This window comes from Diadema antillarum, unplaced genomic scaffold, assembly GCF_040938485.1.
Source record: "Diadema antillarum isolate AM-2024a unplaced genomic scaffold, OU_Dant_1.0 seq00000481_RagTag, whole genome shotgun sequence".
NCBI classification, from domain to species: domain Eukaryota; kingdom Metazoa; phylum Echinodermata; class Echinoidea; order Diadematoida; family Diadematidae; genus Diadema; species Diadema antillarum.
The window spans coordinates 4,138,189-4,156,457 of NW_027271445.1; the positions used below are offsets into that span (position 1 = coordinate 4,138,189).

An 18,269-nucleotide genomic window follows, 5' to 3' on the forward strand; every position below is an offset into this window, starting at 1 on the left:
AAAAGGAAAATTAAGAATTACATCCATATTTTAACAAGCACCGCCTCAAACGCCAACAAGCAAACTGGTATAAACGATCGTGGTGATTGAGCAAGACTGATATACAACAATGATAACAAAAATCATTTTCCTACACGATATGAATATCCCAACTACTTTGCATTTATCATCGTCTCATTTTTAATCATTTTCTCGTTTTTTAATTGCTCTCTTCTTCAATCCATTGCAATATTAGTTAACAACAATAACAATAAAGAGTTAAGCTCTGAGTCACTTGTAATATAAGATGTTTGTTTATTCCGTTTCTATACTCAGCAAGCCATGATGTAGCTTACACGGTGGATAAACTCGGACTGGTCTGTCCAAGTCAGCCTTCTTCCGCTTTCTTGTTATCTGACTGGGTCAGACTGTTCGAAACATTTATCAGGTGTTAAAACAAGACTATCAGTTGGAATCAAAGATCCTTTTAGTCTGCGTGATGTTTATCACTATGGTTAAAAGGGAAAACGAGAAGGGAAATTCCCATCGTAACAAGAGACCAATCAGAGGTCAGTCCTACCTTGCCTTTGAACATGATCGACCTTCACCACCCACACACCACACCAGTTAGGTCCAATAAACCTGAAATCATCCTCTAGGTGATATAAAAAGGTAAAAAACTTTCCTTCACCAGAGAATGATAACAACTCGTCGGACGGTGAGCTCCTAAACACTGACAGACTTTGACATTGATGATGGAGTTTGTGACGATGAGGTTTATCTTGACCCTTTTCTCCTCCCTGGTTGTAGGAGGACATTTAGTGGCTACCATGACAACACCGCCTCCTGCAGAAGGTAAGTCATCTTTAGTTAGACTCATTTAATCACTGTTTTTTTTGGGACAATGGTCTTCTAATTTCTTCTTCTTATAGATATATTCCATTAGTATTCCGTCAAATCAGTAGTTTTCATTCATATGCCACGGTAGCTGTTACACCTCTTGTCTATTTGTTTGTTTGTTTGTTCATTTTCCATCAGAGAAGATGGCTTGATAGCCCATATTCAGCTACGTTAAGCTGGTCTTCCATGGGGTCCACTTTGATGTGAGGTGTATTTGAGTACAAACGTTTTGCAATTTGTTATTTATTTTATTTTTGAAAAATCTTAGGTTATACGATTATTTCCTCATATTAAAAGTCTTTTATACAGGATATTTTACGTGATTTAGAATCAGCCGAAACACATGATATTCTGGATTTGCCCTCTAAAACTAAAAACAAAAAAGAAGTGAACTCAAAAGTTTTAAATAGAAAAATGACTTATCAGCAGCCTGTTCTAAAGAAACTGAATGTATCAAGGAATCAAACCAATGTGCAGTAGATAGACCTGATGATAAACATCCAATATGCAGTAATAGAGCATAAAACTACAACTGCATATAGACAAATAGATGGTCACAAAGCTCTTTCTTACATACGGTAAATTTCTTACATACTGACAAATCAATAATGTTTTTTAAAGTAAAAGTCAAATCCATGGTAAAAGAGACCATTTTGCACAGAATAAACTCAAATAGACACAATAGTGATGGCTTCAAAATAATAAAAAGAACTATTTTTATGGAGAACTCGCAATTTTCATAAATTCTCCAGGAGAGTGACATTGATCAATGTTAAACTTTACAACTACGTTACAACTTTACAAGGGTTGGCTTCCGGAATCGGACTTTTGGAATGAAACTCGAATTGATTCATTTCACTCTTTGTTTTATTAAGCAAGGAATTGAAGGTACGAATAGAATAGGGTGCATACACGTATTCAACCCTTTATCATATATATTAGCCTAGTGACATTATCTGGTCAACTAGACTTCGTTATCATCTAAAAAAATGCATAAAAAGTAAAGAATTGTAAAGGCAAGTTGTACAGCTGTTTGATCTGATCACAGTGTACAATTTAAAACAGTTTACGCGTACTAGTGAGACCCAAACACTAGACCAGTGATGGAAAGGTGATCTTTCACAATTTTAAATCAGTAGCACATACCACTTATCTAACCTCAAAATATTTTACGGAAATCAGGGTTATGTTAGAAATTGTGTAAATTTACGACATTATTCGTAAATTATGTCATACGTGAAAAGCAGGAAGCTCTATCCAGTGACGGATCCAGAGGTGGGGGGGGGGGGGGACGCACAGGGCGCCCGTCCCCATTATTTTTAAACAAGATAAATAAAAAGAAAAGATGTAGGGGGGGGGGGGACTGCATGCGCCCCCTTTAATTTTGTAATGGCGCCCTCTCTTTCCGAACTTCCTTTATCCGCCCCTGCTATCTCTATTTTCAAATAGTAGGTTTTACTTTAGCATGCCGTCTTGTACTCGTTATAGATTATTATTATCCTGATTTTCATTCAAATGTTACATCTCGCTTGCAATTTGCTTCAGAGCCTTGTAAATCTTCGTATGGCTCGAGCCAAGATGTCACTTGTAAATGCCTATACGATCTCGATATCAAGCTTTAATCAAGCGTTCATCACGTGATGGACCCTTTTGTTGGTTAATCACGTAACCCTGTCTGGTTTCCATGACGACCTTTATTCATCATACTTCAATCCACAGATGGCGATACAGAGCAGACAGTGAGTGAGATGTTGCAGGAATTTCGGGATGAAATAGACGAGCTTCGAAGAGCGATACAAAGTTTGCAGGTACGATAGACTATTCTTCCCACCCCACTCTCCCTCTCCCCTTTTCAATTTCAATAAATGAAATTTATTCCCACCCTAGTCAAAGTATATTGGCGAAATCTTAAAAGAATTTATGTGAAAGAAAATGTAGCAATGAATGCTTAGTTTGAATTAGCATCACTATAAAATGTTGGCTGATTTGGTTACCAGTGATTTCTGGTCTAAACCTTTCTACCGGCTATAAAATATCATTGTATATATAATTGAGTATATGAATATAAGAACGACCCAAGTCCAATTTTTGGCCAAATTCAGTTTGACATGGGAAATTGTAGCTTATGCATGGACTCATCTTGTGTATAAATGATAAATCCTAATTACCCCCGGAAGTGCCTGAAATAAATGAGTTAAATCTTATATGAATGTAAGAATGAAGGACTTGGGTCATTCTTACATTCATATTATAGCGCCCTCTCTCGTCCTTCTCTCATCTCTATAGCAGAATTTCATGTTTATGAATCAAAGAACGACCCAAGTCCATATGAATCAAAGAACGACCCAAGTCCATCACACAAAATGGCGTCTCCACAATTAATGTTAATGTTAATTGTCATAATGGTATATGTTCTAATTTGTATATACAATGTTGCCTTCCCATCACAGTTAAATGGAATATTATTGGACAAACAAAAAAGATATGAAGTTTTTTTTAGTTTACTCGAAATGGTCTTCCATGGACTTGGGTCGTTCTTATATTCATATACTCAATTGCTATAAATCAATTTGAAAGTAATTTGCTAAAGATACATGTTAACTGAGAAATAATTTGATTAAGTTTGATTCATTTTGCCTCAGTCATCGAGAGGCAGCCAAGGTGAACTACAGTCGTCCGTATCTTCATCGCCTGTCGAAGGTCTTCTTACCAAGCTTCGGAGGAGTCGAAGAAATGTAGACAGCTCCCTCTCTACACCATACACGTCCAATGATTTTCATGGTGCCAACGGTGAGGGCAGAAGAAAAAACACACGGATAGGCTCTGCACACAGAAATCAATACATAACTTACACTCTTTAGAACTTTACCATTTAGTTTGAGGGTCAATACACTGAGCGTTTTTAACAAAGGAATCATTAGGCCTATGCTGTTCGCATGATTTTTATTTCTAATACAAGTGTAAGAACTTGTAAGCTTTTAAATGTGTTATTATGTATTTCAGTAAAACAAACTGTTCATTGTAATTTTTCGCTCAGTCCCATGCATTGTAATCAATTGTAACTATCCTCATTTTGTATACACGTTTCGTTCATTTATGTGTTCGTCTATTGCTTCTTTTTTTTTGGGGGGGGGGGGGTGGACAGCAGTTCCACGGTCAGTCACATAATTAGATCATTATCATTCGTATCTTTGACGGCAGGAGGAGTTATCTACACCCACTGGGGACAACCGAATTGTTCGGAAGGAGCAGAACTCATCTACACTGGTAAGTTCGCCAAACTTATTATTACTCATGTATCAATCCAGAACAAGTTAATCTTGGGATGCAAGGAATTTTTCCTGATAAAGGGGACCTCCAGGATAAGGAAGACTTTAAAAAAAAAATTCAAATTATGTCTTGCTTTGAAACCCATGCCAATAAATGGTCCTGGCATGACTACGATTTATGTGAAGAGAAAGCCACTAAATGACTAGGGGCGATGACGGAATCAAAATCCCATCATAAATTACGACTTTCTTCTGTTTGTGCATTTTCATGATACGCGTACGTCCAAACTTCTACCGAATGTACAAGGTAGCATGATATCAGAGTGAAGTATCCCTTTAACTTTCCATGGAAGGGGCTTAACTCTTTAGATGATGCATAGCGGGCCCTACACTCTCATTTTTCCCGTCTCCTTCATGATGATGATGATGATCCACAACATTTGTATGGCGCCATATATCTGTTATAGAAACATTCAAAGGCGCAGACTCCTCCAAGACAGTTAGCAATTAAATGTCTGGTGAAAAATGTGAGTTTTGAGTGAGGCTTTGAAGTGATCCAGTTTGTCAATTTCACGGAGGAAAGATGGGAGGGAGTTCCATAGGCGAGGAACAACAGAGGAAAATGCCCGGTAGTCCATATCCCTTGAGATGTGTGATGGGCACCTGGAGAGTGAGGCCAGATGAACGAAGGCCAGGGCGAGGCTGCCGTCGCTCGATTAGGGAAGACAGGTATCCTGGGGCCAGACCATGAATGGCCTTAAAAGTGAGCAGTAAGACCTTGAAATCAATTCTGTTCTTGATGGGAAGCCAATGCAGCTCAGCCAGGACAGGGGTGATGTGATCATACTTCCTCAGCCCGGTGAGCAAGCGTGCTGCTGCATTCTGTACTGCTTGAAGTTTGTTCAAGGTTGCAGATGGAAGGCCAGCAAGAAGACTGTTACAAAAATCCAGTCTTGATGTTATGAGTGAATGGATGATGCTTTCATCCTCTATTCTATCTTTTAAATTTCTTTTTGTTTTGTTCACTCCTCTTCCAAATATTTATCTCCCCGCTCCACCCTCCTCCTCCTCCTCCTCCTTCTTCTTCTCGTTTTATTCTTTAATCTTTTCTCGCCTCTCTAATTTTTCTTAGGCTCAGTGGCAGGGGCGCATGCAACGCACACGGGCAGCGGTTCAAACTACCTGTGTATGCCAATGGAGCCGATCTATGACCAGTTTGAGACGTCTGCGCACGTCAAACGAGGTCTTCTGTACTCCACTGAGTTCGAGACAAATTTGGCGCCGGTTTACCGAGATCTACACGACCAGACGCCATCATGCGCTGTGTGCCGAGCGCCACCAAACCGCTTGACGAAGCTCATGATACCGGCTCGTAACGTGTGTCCTTCTCAGGAATGGCGGCTGGAGTACAAAGGCTACCTAATGTCAGCACTTTACACACACAAGAAGACTGAATTCATCTGTATGGACGGAAACGCGACGGCCGTGCCAGGGACCATTGGTAGCCAAGACGGTGGCGCCTTCTACATGGTAGAGTCCCGCTGTCTCGTTGGGGGCGGGATGCCATGCGGACCGTATGTCAATGGTTACGAGCTCACCTGTGCCGTCTGCACCATCTGAGGCTTGGCGACCACATGGAAACAACATGAGCACCAACACACACACACACACACACACACACACACACACACAAATATACAATGAATATTTCCAACAGACAGACAAACATGAAGGCAGACAGAAGGTCTTTCCGCAGTCTGATTACAAGAAGAAATCAAGTCTCACGAGGTACTGAGAATGGCTATAATCATCATTGCCCGAAAAGGCGAAGCTTGCGCGAGTCCAGGAAGAAACCAACGCGACTATTGTAGACCTATTATGAGTAGACCTATAGACCTGTAGACCTGTCATAATGGGTAAGGAGCAGAGCTAGTGCTGAGATGTTGACGGCCCGGAGCAGCATAAGGTGCCAGCCGTCTTGATGCCAAAGTCAGTTCAAGAGCAGCGAGTTGAGCTGAGGGAACATGTGCACCGGTACTTAAGTTAAGATTGTGGTGCAAGCTTATGAGCGATCATGCTATGTATGTTGTATATGCAGCTTCGATTACCAATACAGGGATTGGGAAAAAAGTAATCTGAGGAAAAAGTGAAATCGATTGTTGTGGTTGTAATAATTTGACATTTAATGTCGACAAGTGATAATAAAATTCAAATTGAGTCATTAAGTTGCATGTACGTGCACTTTCTTGTCTGTCTAGTGATCACAGAAACAATCTGCATACTCGTCATCTTCCTCCCCCTACCCCTCTCACATCTACCCTTCTCCCCTCCCCCTCCTAGCAGGCAATCTGCATACTCGTCATCTTCCTCCCCCTACCCCTCTCACATCTACCCTTCTCCCCTCCCCCTCCTAGCAAACAATCTGCCTACTCGTCATCTTCCTCCCACTACACCTCTCACAGCTACCCTTCTCCCCCCCCTCCTAGCACCGGTAGTTTGAATGTCATTTAATAGTCCTTAAGGTATTTTAGTATGATCAAATAAAAACGACAAAAATAAACATCCTGTTCAAGAAGGACTACCTGTTTTATATTGCGAGAACGGTTTCATATCCGATTCTGGACATTTCATCAGCCTGTCTGATTTGATGGCGGGAAGGCATCGTTGCCAGTTGGCGCAGACGCACTACCGACGTTATTGTTCGGAGCAAGGTGTCGAGGAGTTCCCCTGATTACAGAGCTGTGCATCCTGCTCAAGGATGATCAAATACATGTACCTTCATCATCAGAATCACGAACATCAAAACTAGAACTCTGTCTTCTTCAGTCTTTCCCTTAAAAAAATAAGAAGAAGAAATAAAAAGTGTCAAAATATGTTCGGAGACGTCCTTGAAAATCATAATATCCACAAGTCTGTTGTGTTATACTTTGATGCGAAAATGTCAAAGTTCATGATAAATCACAATTCTTGCAACTCAACATTCACGAAAACTTTTAAATATATTAAAACGTCATGGTGTATGAGGTTTAAGAACAAAATGCTTTACTTTTTAAAGTTTGACTTTGGGTAAGTAATGATATAAAAAGTGAGCAATCTACTTGCATTAAGGGCAGGCTTCAATAAAAAGTTTGAGTTTAGCCCTGATAATATATATATATATATATATATATATATATATATATATATATATTATATATATATATACATATAATGATTGTGTGTGTGTGTGTGTATTATTCAATTTACAATGTTTCATATCGAAGCAATCAAAGCACAGCAATAAAAACAAATTTTGTACAAGCAGTGAAATCAGACTATGTTTCATTACCCTCAAAACTATGCAAAAATGCTTTTTTTTTTTTTGGACACATTTCGAAGAAGACCCCATGGTGGCGCGCATACCTTCTCTGACTCCCTCTACCGCTGGTTCATTTGTTCCCTCACCAAAGATTTTAGACACCAATCGTTCCCTTCCATGGAACCCAATCCACACCCATCTATATCATACATGTATGTACATTCTTGTTTTGATACGAGTAAATCAGTGTTGTGACTGACTATAAACAAAGCATCGTGTGCAGAATAAACGTTGACATAACCCAAGTTTATATATTGATATCCATCAATACTCTTTCTCATAGTTTATTCAGGTGGCAATATGTCACTAAGTGTATGTCACTGAGTGTATGTCACTGAGTATTTGTCACTGAGTGTATATCACTGAGTGTATTCCACAGAGTGTATGTCACTGAGTGTATGTCACTGAGTGTATGTCACTTAGTATTTGTCACTGAGTGTATGTCACTGAGTGTATGTCAATGAGTGTATTCCACTGAGTGTATGTCACTGAGTGTATGTCACTGAGTGTTTGTCACTGAGTGTATGTCACTGAGTGTATGTCACAGAGTGTATGTCACAGAGTGTATGTCACTGAGTGTATGTCAATGAGTGTATGTCAATGAGTGTATGTCAATGAATATATTCCACTGAGTGTATGTCACTGAGTGTATGTCACAGAGTGTATGTCACAGAGTGTATGTCACAGAGTGTATGTCACTGAGTGTATGTCACAGAGTGTATGTCACTGAGTGTATGTCAATGAGTGTATGTCAATGAGTGTATGTCAATGAATATATTCCACTGAGTGTATGTCACTGAGTGTATGTCACTGAGTGTATGTCACTACAGCTTTCCGCACCCCTTTGTCCACCAGCCTTTCATGGCTGTTTGCATTTTATATAGGCCTATTCATTTTTATGTCAATTTGTAAAGATTTGTTCAAAATCAACAAGATGCTATCAATCAAGAATTTTGCGGATGCAATACGATTGTGAATAAAGCACTGAATCATTTTCAATTTTGCTGATAATGCACGCTTACTGGCAACGTAACCTTTTATTATTTCTGTTCTCATAGTTCTCTGATCATCTGAATTCTTTACCATAGTGACGTTTTCAATAAGGTCTTTTTCTTTTGTATACGCAGGTCTTTCTTCTTTCTATACTTCACCTGTAAAGTTTAAACCACACATTTCTTTTTAGTCATTGTTAACACCTGCTTTCTTTACAGGAGAAGCTGGTTTACACTGATATTCTAAAATTAAAGCAGTATTCAGAGTCATTATGTAATTTGTGATGATTTGTAGATCGAATAACATGAAAATAGATCTTGCCACAGATATATTAAAATCTCTCGATTTATTAGAAGTAATTTATCTTTCCATCTATTGATTATGCACCTGCAAAAACGTATGAAGGGCATCTTCCATCACTTGTGATGAAAATCAAAATAATCCTTGTCGATCAAACTACCGCAGCATTCAAATAATAGTGTTATGATAACAGAGATGTGACTGAATGTAATTTAAAAGTTGAACTCAATAGAATACACCCATGAGAACTTTTTCACTACTATCCTATCGTTTTCTTTGTTTTCCCTCATTTGAAACACACCAGTATCCCGTTCACCTCATATACATACACAGGATGTGGTCACACACAGGAAAGTCTTGTTGATTGAAACCTAATACGGAGTCATGAAATCCTACAAAAAAAAAAAAACAGTTTGTGGTTTGTCTCCCTGGTGGAAGTGTTAAAACCTTTGTCCAAGGCCTTTCCGTTAAGTCATGGCCATAGGTGGATAAATCTGTAGGCCTATACACTGTACATATAAGATAGTCTCAAACAGATAATTATTGATTATATCCGTATGTTTTACAAAATATATACATGATAATTTGGCAAATTTTCACTTTCACATACAATTCACTGTACGATCATTGTATCAAAACTTCATGTTACATTCAATTTATACACCATTTTCAAAAAGAAGCTAGAACAAGGGTAATTCAGAGAGCTTGAGACTGCCATTCTCATGATCATGACAATACTTGTAATCTCAAACTCTAATCAATGATTTATTCGACTTATTTTTGGCATTTTTTAAAATACAAAACAACCATTTATTGTTCTATTCATTTTCAATGTTTTATCATTGCTAACACCATTAGAATTATCATCACTATTTTCTTATTAACGGAGTATACAGTTGCACCATTAACCAATATTAACGTCTACCATGTCTATTGACGACGGTAACTAGGATGTTTACTCCTATCCCAAGCCTGGCTATTACCACGACTACTTTTCTCTACATAGATCTCTGCTGGATGCGATGAGGGGCGCATCAATCGAAACATCACGGTGAAAAACGTTTTGCTTTTAAACTATATAACACAGCTCTAATTTCCACAATGATCAGAATCATTTCTGTCGACGTCCACTCGGATGTTTTCAGTAGTTTGGTCCCGAAAGTACAAATTATGGCTATCTGTTTACACACTCTGCTTGAACGATCTACACTAGATCATTGTGAGTCTTTTCTTCGAAGACGACTGGGTAAATTAGGTAATGGACAATGGCAATACCTGTCAAACGGTCACATCAGTCTTTCGTCATCGGAAAAGGGAGGATAAGATTTACATTCACTCTTCGACAGCCACGCCGCCCCATCAAAGCACCGTCCGGTAAAACCAATCGTACATGGACTTGGTGATTGAGCAAGAAATTAAAATACTGTAATGAAAAAGAGGCACACACACACACACACGCACACACATGCTATATAAACCGACAGACAGACACATCAGATGACGGTGCCGTTGCTATTATTTTTTATTTATGTTTGTGTTTATAATCTTTTTTACTATCTTTTTACTGCTATCAAATAAAAAGGAAATAAAAAGGAAATGAAAATCTTTATGAAGCATTACTATTAAATTAAGTACTGAGTTACTTGTCATAAAACTTTGTTTATCCTGTGTCTACTCTCTTACATTTGCAAACCATAATAATAATGGTCGGTAAACTCGTACGACAGTGACAAGATTTTTTTTCGTCAAATTTCCCCTGTCGGCCCAGGTCAGCCTATACTTCCGGTTTCCCGTTGGCGTAACTGTGGATTAAACTTTCCAAATCTGCTTTATCACTGTCATAACCTATATCCAAACAGGACTATCGTTTGGAATCAAAGTTCCCTTTTGTCTGCGTGATGTTTATCACTATATGGTTAAAAGGGAAAACGAGAAGGGAAATTCCCACCCCTCGAGTGACCAATCAGAGTTCAGTCCCACTAAAAGCCCGACCATGACCGACCTCGATCCGCCACCCACACACGGCGCCTGTTAGGTCCAGATAAACCTGAAGTCATCATCTAGGTGATATAAAAAGATAAAACTGTAACTTTTCTTCACCAGACAATGATAACTCGTCGGACGGTGAGGTCCTAAACATTGACAGACTTTGATATTGATGATGGAGTTTGTGACGATGAGGTTTGTCTTGACCCTTTTCTCCTTCCTGGTTGTAGGAGGACATTTAGTGGTCACCATGACAACATCGCCTCCTGCAGAAGGTAAGTCATCTTCCATTATATAACCGACACGTTTTTCTTTTTGATTCATCATAATGGACTTTCAATTTCTTCTTCATAGATCTGTTCCATGATAAAGTCTTTTGCTCAAGTCGGTAGTTTACAGTCATATTATATGCCATAAATCTCTCATGAAACATTTTACACGATTTATAATAAGTTCTACACACACACACTCTGAATTTGCTATTAACACTTTTGAGCATTGGGTTACCACACAAGTACTGTATCGCATAACATTTAGTTGAATTTTAAGATAAACTCTAACGTTGTAAGTAGGGAAATGGCATAATTAGGCCTTGATAAGCACCCTCTTTAATCAAACCAAATATATCTCAAAATCAAACCTGTAAAAACAGTGAGCTCAAACAAACGCAAGAATGGAGGTTTTACAATAATTATACAAATAGAAATAGAAATAAAAAGTGACATTGGTCACTGTCAAATTTGTATATTACTATTACAACACCAAGAACTTATTCCTTTCCTTTCTATTTACCAATTATGTTTATTTCTTCTTTCTTTTCTGTTGTATTCATTAGTTCATAGCGCATGAATTGAATGTGTCTGTAAAGAGAAAGAGCCCAACAACATCAATTTCAAAAATCAAATCACGAGCAATTTACTCAACTTGACTGAAATATTCTACGGCAATCAGTGTGATATGACAAATACGGTGAAGTTACGACATTCTTTGCACTTTACGTCATAGTGTAAGCTTAAAGCCTACATCTTTCTCTAGATCACAGGTTCGATTTTGAATATGGCCATGTATAGTGTACATGCTACACTCGTTTTCGCTACGTAGATTGGAATGATATACTGACTTTCATTAACCACTTGAACGTCGTTTCAATTATTTCTTATTGCTCGAGCCACGATATCTATAGCTAACACTAGTTAATGCCTGAAATTTCAAAGTCAAAGTTCATGGCAATGATTTGACCCCTTTTTATGATTACTCACGTTACCATGTTAAGTTGCCATGACGACCTTTATCCATCATACTTCAATCCATAGATGTCGACTCAGAGCAGACAGTGAGAGATTTGTTGCAGGAATTCCGGGACGAAGTAGCCGAGCTCCAAAGAATGCTACGAGTGATACATAGTTTGCAGGTACAGAGTGTAGATTAACCGCCATCTACCCTTGATCTCCCCCCCCCCCCTCCCCCCGCACCCCTCTCTCTCTTTGCCCTGTATCTGTGCGGTGTTTTCCTATTCATTTTTTCGCTGAAGAAGGGAATGTGGCCAGGAAGACAGTAGACTGTAGAGATAGAGAAACTCGAGGTTATCCAAAGCTTCTTCTAGTAACATTGCTTTCCAATCAAAATGTATAGTACAAGGAAAATGTCTTTCTCTGCCATGTGACTATGAAGTCATTTGTATAAGAAACCTTACATCCCCCCAAAAAACAAAAAACAAAAAACAAAACAAAAACAAAAACAAAACAAAACAAAACGCAGGAGTCTGGTTCAATTCAATTCAACTGGAGCGATATACTAAAAGAAAGAAAATACGCTTTGTTGCAAGTAAAAGAATTGTAATGAAAAGAGGTTAGGATGTGAGAGATACACTGAAAAACACACGTTCACTCTTTTTCTCCCGTCTCCCTTACTGTATTCCGAAAAAAAAAACCGTATACTTGCTATCATTCGTCGTCGTACACATGCTGAATTTATAAGCTGTTTTAATTTTAGTTTGGAATTAATGTTTATGCAAATAACCAGCATCCTATTCTACTACAGCACATTATCACACTTTTATGTCTTACTGGTTGTGGGAAATAAAGCACCTTTGTGTTGTGCTCAAATTAAATAAATAATTACAATAAGTTTTTATGATTATTTAACATATAATATGTATTATATATTTTTCCTCAGTCATCAATGTTTTCGCGTCTGTTGAAAATAAGGAATTTGGATCATTCAGTTTAGATAGTAAAATTCTTACTTTGCGTATAATAACTGGAGTCCTTGGCATTTTATTGAATCTTGCTATTTCCTGTTGCGCATGATACAACTCTTGTTCGTCGCTCAAGATGTGATGAATATCTATATCTTCCTCTAAACCCTGTATTGTCACGTCCGTTCAAGTAGATTAAAGGTCAAAATCAACACAATAAATGCCGCAAATCAATGTGAAAGTAATGTTAGCTGAGATATAATTAGAATGGTTTTTATTCATTTTGCCTCAGTCATCGAGAGGTGCCCAAGGTGAAAATCAGTCATCCGAGCTGATGGTATCTTCATCGCCTGTTCGTGAAGTCAGTGAAGGTCTTCTCACCAAGCTTCGTCGGAGTCGACGAAATGTAGACAGCTCCCTCTCTACGACATACACGACCAATGATTCTCATGGTGCCACCGGTGAGGGCAGAACAACAGAAATGAAATCATACCCAAAAGTGTAGTATTTGTTATACTAGGAGTTACACTCGTTTATACTCTTCAACACTTTACGAACTAATCGAAGAGTCGCACGATACTTAGTACTGAACCAGCTGGACCATTCAATTCTATGCTATGATAACACAGTGTCAGTCTAATGACATTGTACGGTTGAGTAGAAATGTGTAGAATCACATGAAACATTCCTATCTTTTTCTTTTCTTTTTTAACAGCGTATGATATACAAGTTAGTAATGTTTTGCTGGCCTCAGCACGAATTCTAACTGGATGGAAATGGCGCATTCTAAATCATCTCTTATGCCATCATCATCTGTATTGTTATCAATTTTGTTCTTGATGATAATGAATAACTGAAGGAAGAATAGCCGACCTACAGAGTTATATTAAATGCCTTCCTAAACACAGAACGGAAGGACTTTTTTCTCCCATTCCTACCATTAATTTCCGTCAGGAGCAACATTTCCGCTAGCTACCATAGGCCTACTATTTGCAACAATAATTATACTGTCAGCAACCATTGCATATCATAATATGCCACCATCATTACATCAGCCATCCTGTCATCGCACAGAGAGTTAGCTATTCTACACTCACATTCTATTAGTCACCATCACTCGATTGCTCGCCATCACGTATCATGAAACTACTTTCACAGTAATACGACCAATATATTCTATCCGCCACCATCACATACCACTGAATTTGAAACCATTGAACGTTATTATCTACCAGCACATACCATTAGACACATGCATTCACCATGAACCACCTTATGATACAGGAGGCTCTAAACCCAACATTGACCAATTATCCTCACATTAGCCGTCTTCAATTTTATACCTTTTTACTTTCAAAGTTTAGTTTATTCATTTATTTTTAGGGGTAGCAACAACTCCGGTCATTCACAAAGTTTATTTCCATTCGTATCTTTGATGGCAGGAGGAGTTATCTACACCCACTGGGGACAAGCGAATTGCTCGGATGGAGCAGAACTCGTCTACACTGGTAAGTTCGCCAAACTATGATATTCACGTATCAATCCAGGCAAATTTTGAGGAAGAATTGTTCATAATAAAACTAAGTGAGATCGCCTACTTTTGTTTGATATAACCTTAAGTTTGTCATGGCATTAAATTCTTGCGCTTATCAGAGTTACATGAATTTATCATAGCTCGTAGATGAATTTTGATTAAGACAATCCATGTTCAGGCTGTAACGCACTATCGAAAGAAAAGAGGTTATCTTGGTAAAGAAATTGGCGTGCATCGTTCTCCCTCTATTTGATCGACCACGAATGTGCACGTCTAGTATTTCTTTATCTTTCTATTAAAGGGTCTTAACACTTCTTTCTTTTTGGTTGTCTGTCACTGTCGAAGTCCGAGAAAGACTAGGTATTGTGTCCTCGTTGATGTGTCTACATTGTGGCTGCGTAGCCCCAAACTGGAGGCGTACATTGTATTAGGTTGGAAGACAGGTAGATGCATGTTGATGCCGTATCACTCGAGCAGCTGCAAGGCGTTGGTGGCGGTATCTTCAGAGGCAGTTACAGCCTTCCTTGTAATGGCTCACCGGCGATATGACGATGTATGCAGCAGCAGTCTCGAGTTCATGGGACGTAGATTTGCCCATCTGAGATGGCCTTGAGGGTGTCTTTGAACCGCTTCTTGGGGCAGCCTTGTCTGCGACTACGGTGGTGTGTCAGCTCCCTATAAAAGGGATGACGAGGGATCTTCCAGTCTTCATGCAGATGACATGACCGGACCATCGAAGCTGATCGAGATTGGAGGATTTTGGCTTCGATGCTGTAGATTGGCTTTGTCCAAGAATTTTGATTTGTAATGTGATTTTGCCAACGGTATGCTAGATGGATCGCAGAGAGCGCATAATTATGTGGAACTGTTCCGGCATTTTGGTATGTCTGCGGTACAGGATCCATGCATGTTTCGCAGCCAAAGAGGAAACAAGAGGACTACTGGGTTGTATACCTTGAGTTTGGTGGAGAGTCGAACGTTCTTGTGCTGTAAGATTTTGGTACGTAGTGTTCTAACTGCCAGGCTAGCCATCTCTGATCGCTTGCTGCGATTACGTTGTCCAGAGTAGGCCTACCATCACTGGAGATCGTACTGCCCAAGTGTTTAAAGCTGTTGGTATTCTTCAGCAGTGTTCCATTGATATTGATGCTTGGCTGACAGGGAAAAGTGTTTGTTGTGGGACGGAAGAGGGCTTCTCTCCTCCCGAGACTCTGCTCCCGAGAACCTGTTGACGTAGCCTATAGGTGGTCCTCTTCGTGGGCCATCTAAGCACAATCATCCGCGAACAGACTTTTGGGAACAAACCTCTCTAGAACACTTAGGCTCAGTTGCGGCAAGACGCCTCAGATCATCTAAACTGTAGCTATCTAATGTAACAGCATGGAACAGGACTTGTGTGAACAAGAGGTTGAACGATATATCTAGGGTAAACACTCAGTTGAGGACGGCATTTTTGTACGGTTTATCACAACATAACTTGAAAGAACTTTTCCAGTTTTCATGACACAGACTGATAAGTGATATTTAAAGTATGGTGAACTTTGCCGAGCAGTCAAGTGTCATAAGAATATTTTGATTCTATAAAGTGCGTCTTTGCCGATAGTGTCGAATGCCTTTGTTAGATCTCTGAACAGAACATAGAGGTTCATATTCTGCTCGATGCTTTTTTTTTCTAAACTTCAGAGTCTCAAAACGGAGACCATGTCGACAATCCTACGATTGCGCCGGCAGGTTTTTCGTTGCAACTGTGAAGTTCAGTCTATATCTAGGATGACGCGGACGACACTTGACACAAAACAGATTTGGATTAACTCACATTTCCATCGAATCAAAGGACCATTTTTCTCAGGATCTAATTCTCCTTACCTTCCTTCTTCCTTCTCGCATCTCCTGTAGGCTCAGTGGCAGGGGCGTATGCAACGCATGACGGCAGCGGCTCGAACTACCTGTGTATGCCAATGGAGCCGATCTATGACCAGTTTGAGACGTCTGGGCACGCCAAACGAGGTCTGCTGTACTCCACTGAATTCGAGACAAACACGGCGCCGGTTTACCAAGAACTACACGACCAGACGCCAACATGCGCCGTGTGCCGAGCGCCGCCAAACCGCTTGACGAAGCTCATGATACCGGGCCGTAACGTGTGTCCTTCTCAGGAATGGCGGCTGGAGTATAAAGGCTACCTAATGTCAGCACTTTACACTCACAAGAAGACTGAATTCATCTGTATGGACGGAAACGCGACTGCCGTGCCAGGGACCACTGGTAGCCAAGACGGTGGCGCCTTCTACATGGTGGAGTCCCGCTGTCTCGTTGGGGGCGGGATGCCATGCGGACCGTATGTCAATGGTTACGAGCTCACCTGTGCCGTCTGCACCATCTGAGGCTTGACGACCACATTGAAACAACATGAGCACCAACACACACACACACACACACACACACACACACACACACACACACACACAAATATACAATGAATATTTCCAATAAAGAAACAGACAAACATAAAGGCAGACAGAACGTCTTTCCGCAGTCTGATTACAAGAAGAAATCAAGTCTCACGAGGTAATGACAATGGCTAATCATCATTACCCAAAAAGGCGAAGCTTGCGTGAGTCCAGGAAGAAACCAATGCGGCTATTGTAGACCTATGAGTAGACCTGTAGACCTGTAGACCTGTAGACCTGTAGACCTGTAGACCTGTAGACCTGTAGACCTATGGGTATGAGCCGAGCTAGTGCTGGTATGATGATGGCCCGGAACAGCAAAACGAACGTGCCAGCCGTCTTGATGCCAAAGGCAGTTCAAGAGCAGCGAGTTGAGCTGAGAGACACAACATGTGCACCGGTACTTAAGTTAAGATTGTGGTGCAAGCTTATGTGCGATCATGCTATGTATGTTGTGTAGGCCTATGCAGCTTTGATTACCAATACAGGGATCGGGAAAAAATAATCTGAGGAAAAAGTAAAATCGATTGTTGTGGTTGTAATAATTTGACATTTAATGTCGACAAGTAGTAATAAAATTCAAATTGAGTCATTAAGTTGCATGTACGTGCACTTTCTTGTCTGTCTAGTGATCACAGAAACAATCTGCATACTCGTCATCTTCCTCCCCCTACCCCTCTCACATCTACCCTTCTCCCCTCCCCCTCCTAGCAGACAATCTGCATACTCGTCATCTTCCTTCCCCTACCCCTCTCACATCTACCCTCCTCCCCTCCCCCTCCTAGCAGACAATCTGCATACTCGTCATCTTCCTCCCCTACCCCTCTCACATCTACCCTTCTCCCCTCCCCCTCCTAGCAGACAATCTGCATACTCGTCATCTTCCTTCCCCTACCCCTCTCACATCTACCCTTCTTCCCCTCCCCCTCCTAGCAGACAATCTGCATACTCGTCATCTTCCTTCCCCTACCCCTCTCACATCTACCCTTCTCCCCCTCCTAGTAGACAATCTGCATACTCTTCATCTTCCTCCCCCTACCCCTCTCACATCTACCCTTCTCCCCTCCCCCTCCTAGCAGACAATCTGCATACTCGTCATCTTCCTCCCCTACCCCTCTCACATCTACCCTTCTCCCCTCCCCCTCCTAGCAGACAATCTGCATTCTCGTCATCTTCCTTCCCCTACCCCTCTCACATCTACCCTTCTTCCCCTCCCCCTCCTAGCAGACAATCTGCATACTCGTCATCTTCCTTCCCCTACCCCTCTCACATCTACCCTTCTCCCCCTCCTAGTAGACAATCT

The 18,269-nt window shown here is 40.2% G+C and overlaps 2 protein-coding genes across 2 annotated transcripts; both read left to right on the plus strand.

Moving 5' to 3' along the window:
• The first annotated feature begins 680 nt into the window (after positions 1 to 680).
• On the plus strand, positions 681 to 5,931 carry LOC139733499 (uncharacterized). The gene is made up of 5 exons (XM_071644310.1): positions 681 to 834; positions 2,599 to 2,687; positions 3,522 to 3,669; positions 4,081 to 4,146; positions 5,281 to 5,931. The coding sequence occupies exons 1-5, from the start codon at positions 732 to 734 to the stop codon at positions 5,766 to 5,768; spliced, it is 894 nt and encodes a 297-aa protein (XP_071500411.1). The 5' UTR covers positions 681 to 731; the 3' UTR covers positions 5,769 to 5,931.
• Positions 5,932 to 11,035: 5,104 nt separating this feature from the next.
• LOC139733535 (uncharacterized) lies at positions 11,036 to 17,549 on the plus strand. Its single transcript, XM_071644344.1, has 5 exons — positions 11,036 to 11,060; positions 12,099 to 12,196; positions 13,275 to 13,443; positions 14,425 to 14,490; positions 16,413 to 17,549. The coding sequence occupies exons 1-5, from the start codon at positions 11,036 to 11,038 to the stop codon at positions 16,898 to 16,900; spliced, it is 846 nt and encodes a 281-aa protein (XP_071500445.1). The 3' UTR covers positions 16,901 to 17,549.
• Positions 17,550 to 18,269: the final 720 nt, after the last annotated feature.

Excerpts from the sequence above, each read along its gene's own strand:
- LOC139733499 (XM_071644310.1), top strand. The coding sequence starts at position 732 with ATGATGGAGTTTGTGACGATGAGGTTTATCTTGACCCTTTTCTCCTCC. Across the intron at positions 3,670-4,080 it reads TGATTTTCATGGTGCCAACG|GAGGAGTTATCTACACCCAC; the intron begins GTGAGGGCAGAA and ends CTTTGACGGCAG. Across the intron at positions 4,147-5,280 it reads AGCAGAACTCATCTACACTG|GCTCAGTGGCAGGGGCGCAT; the intron begins GTAAGTTCGCCA and ends AATTTTTCTTAG.
- LOC139733535 (XM_071644344.1), top strand. The coding sequence starts at position 11,036 with ATGACAACATCGCCTCCTGCAGAAG. Across the intron at positions 11,061-12,098 it reads AACATCGCCTCCTGCAGAAG|ATGTCGACTCAGAGCAGACA; the intron begins GTAAGTCATCTT and ends TTCAATCCATAG. Across the intron at positions 13,444-14,424 it reads TGATTCTCATGGTGCCACCG|GAGGAGTTATCTACACCCAC; the intron begins GTGAGGGCAGAA and ends CTTTGATGGCAG.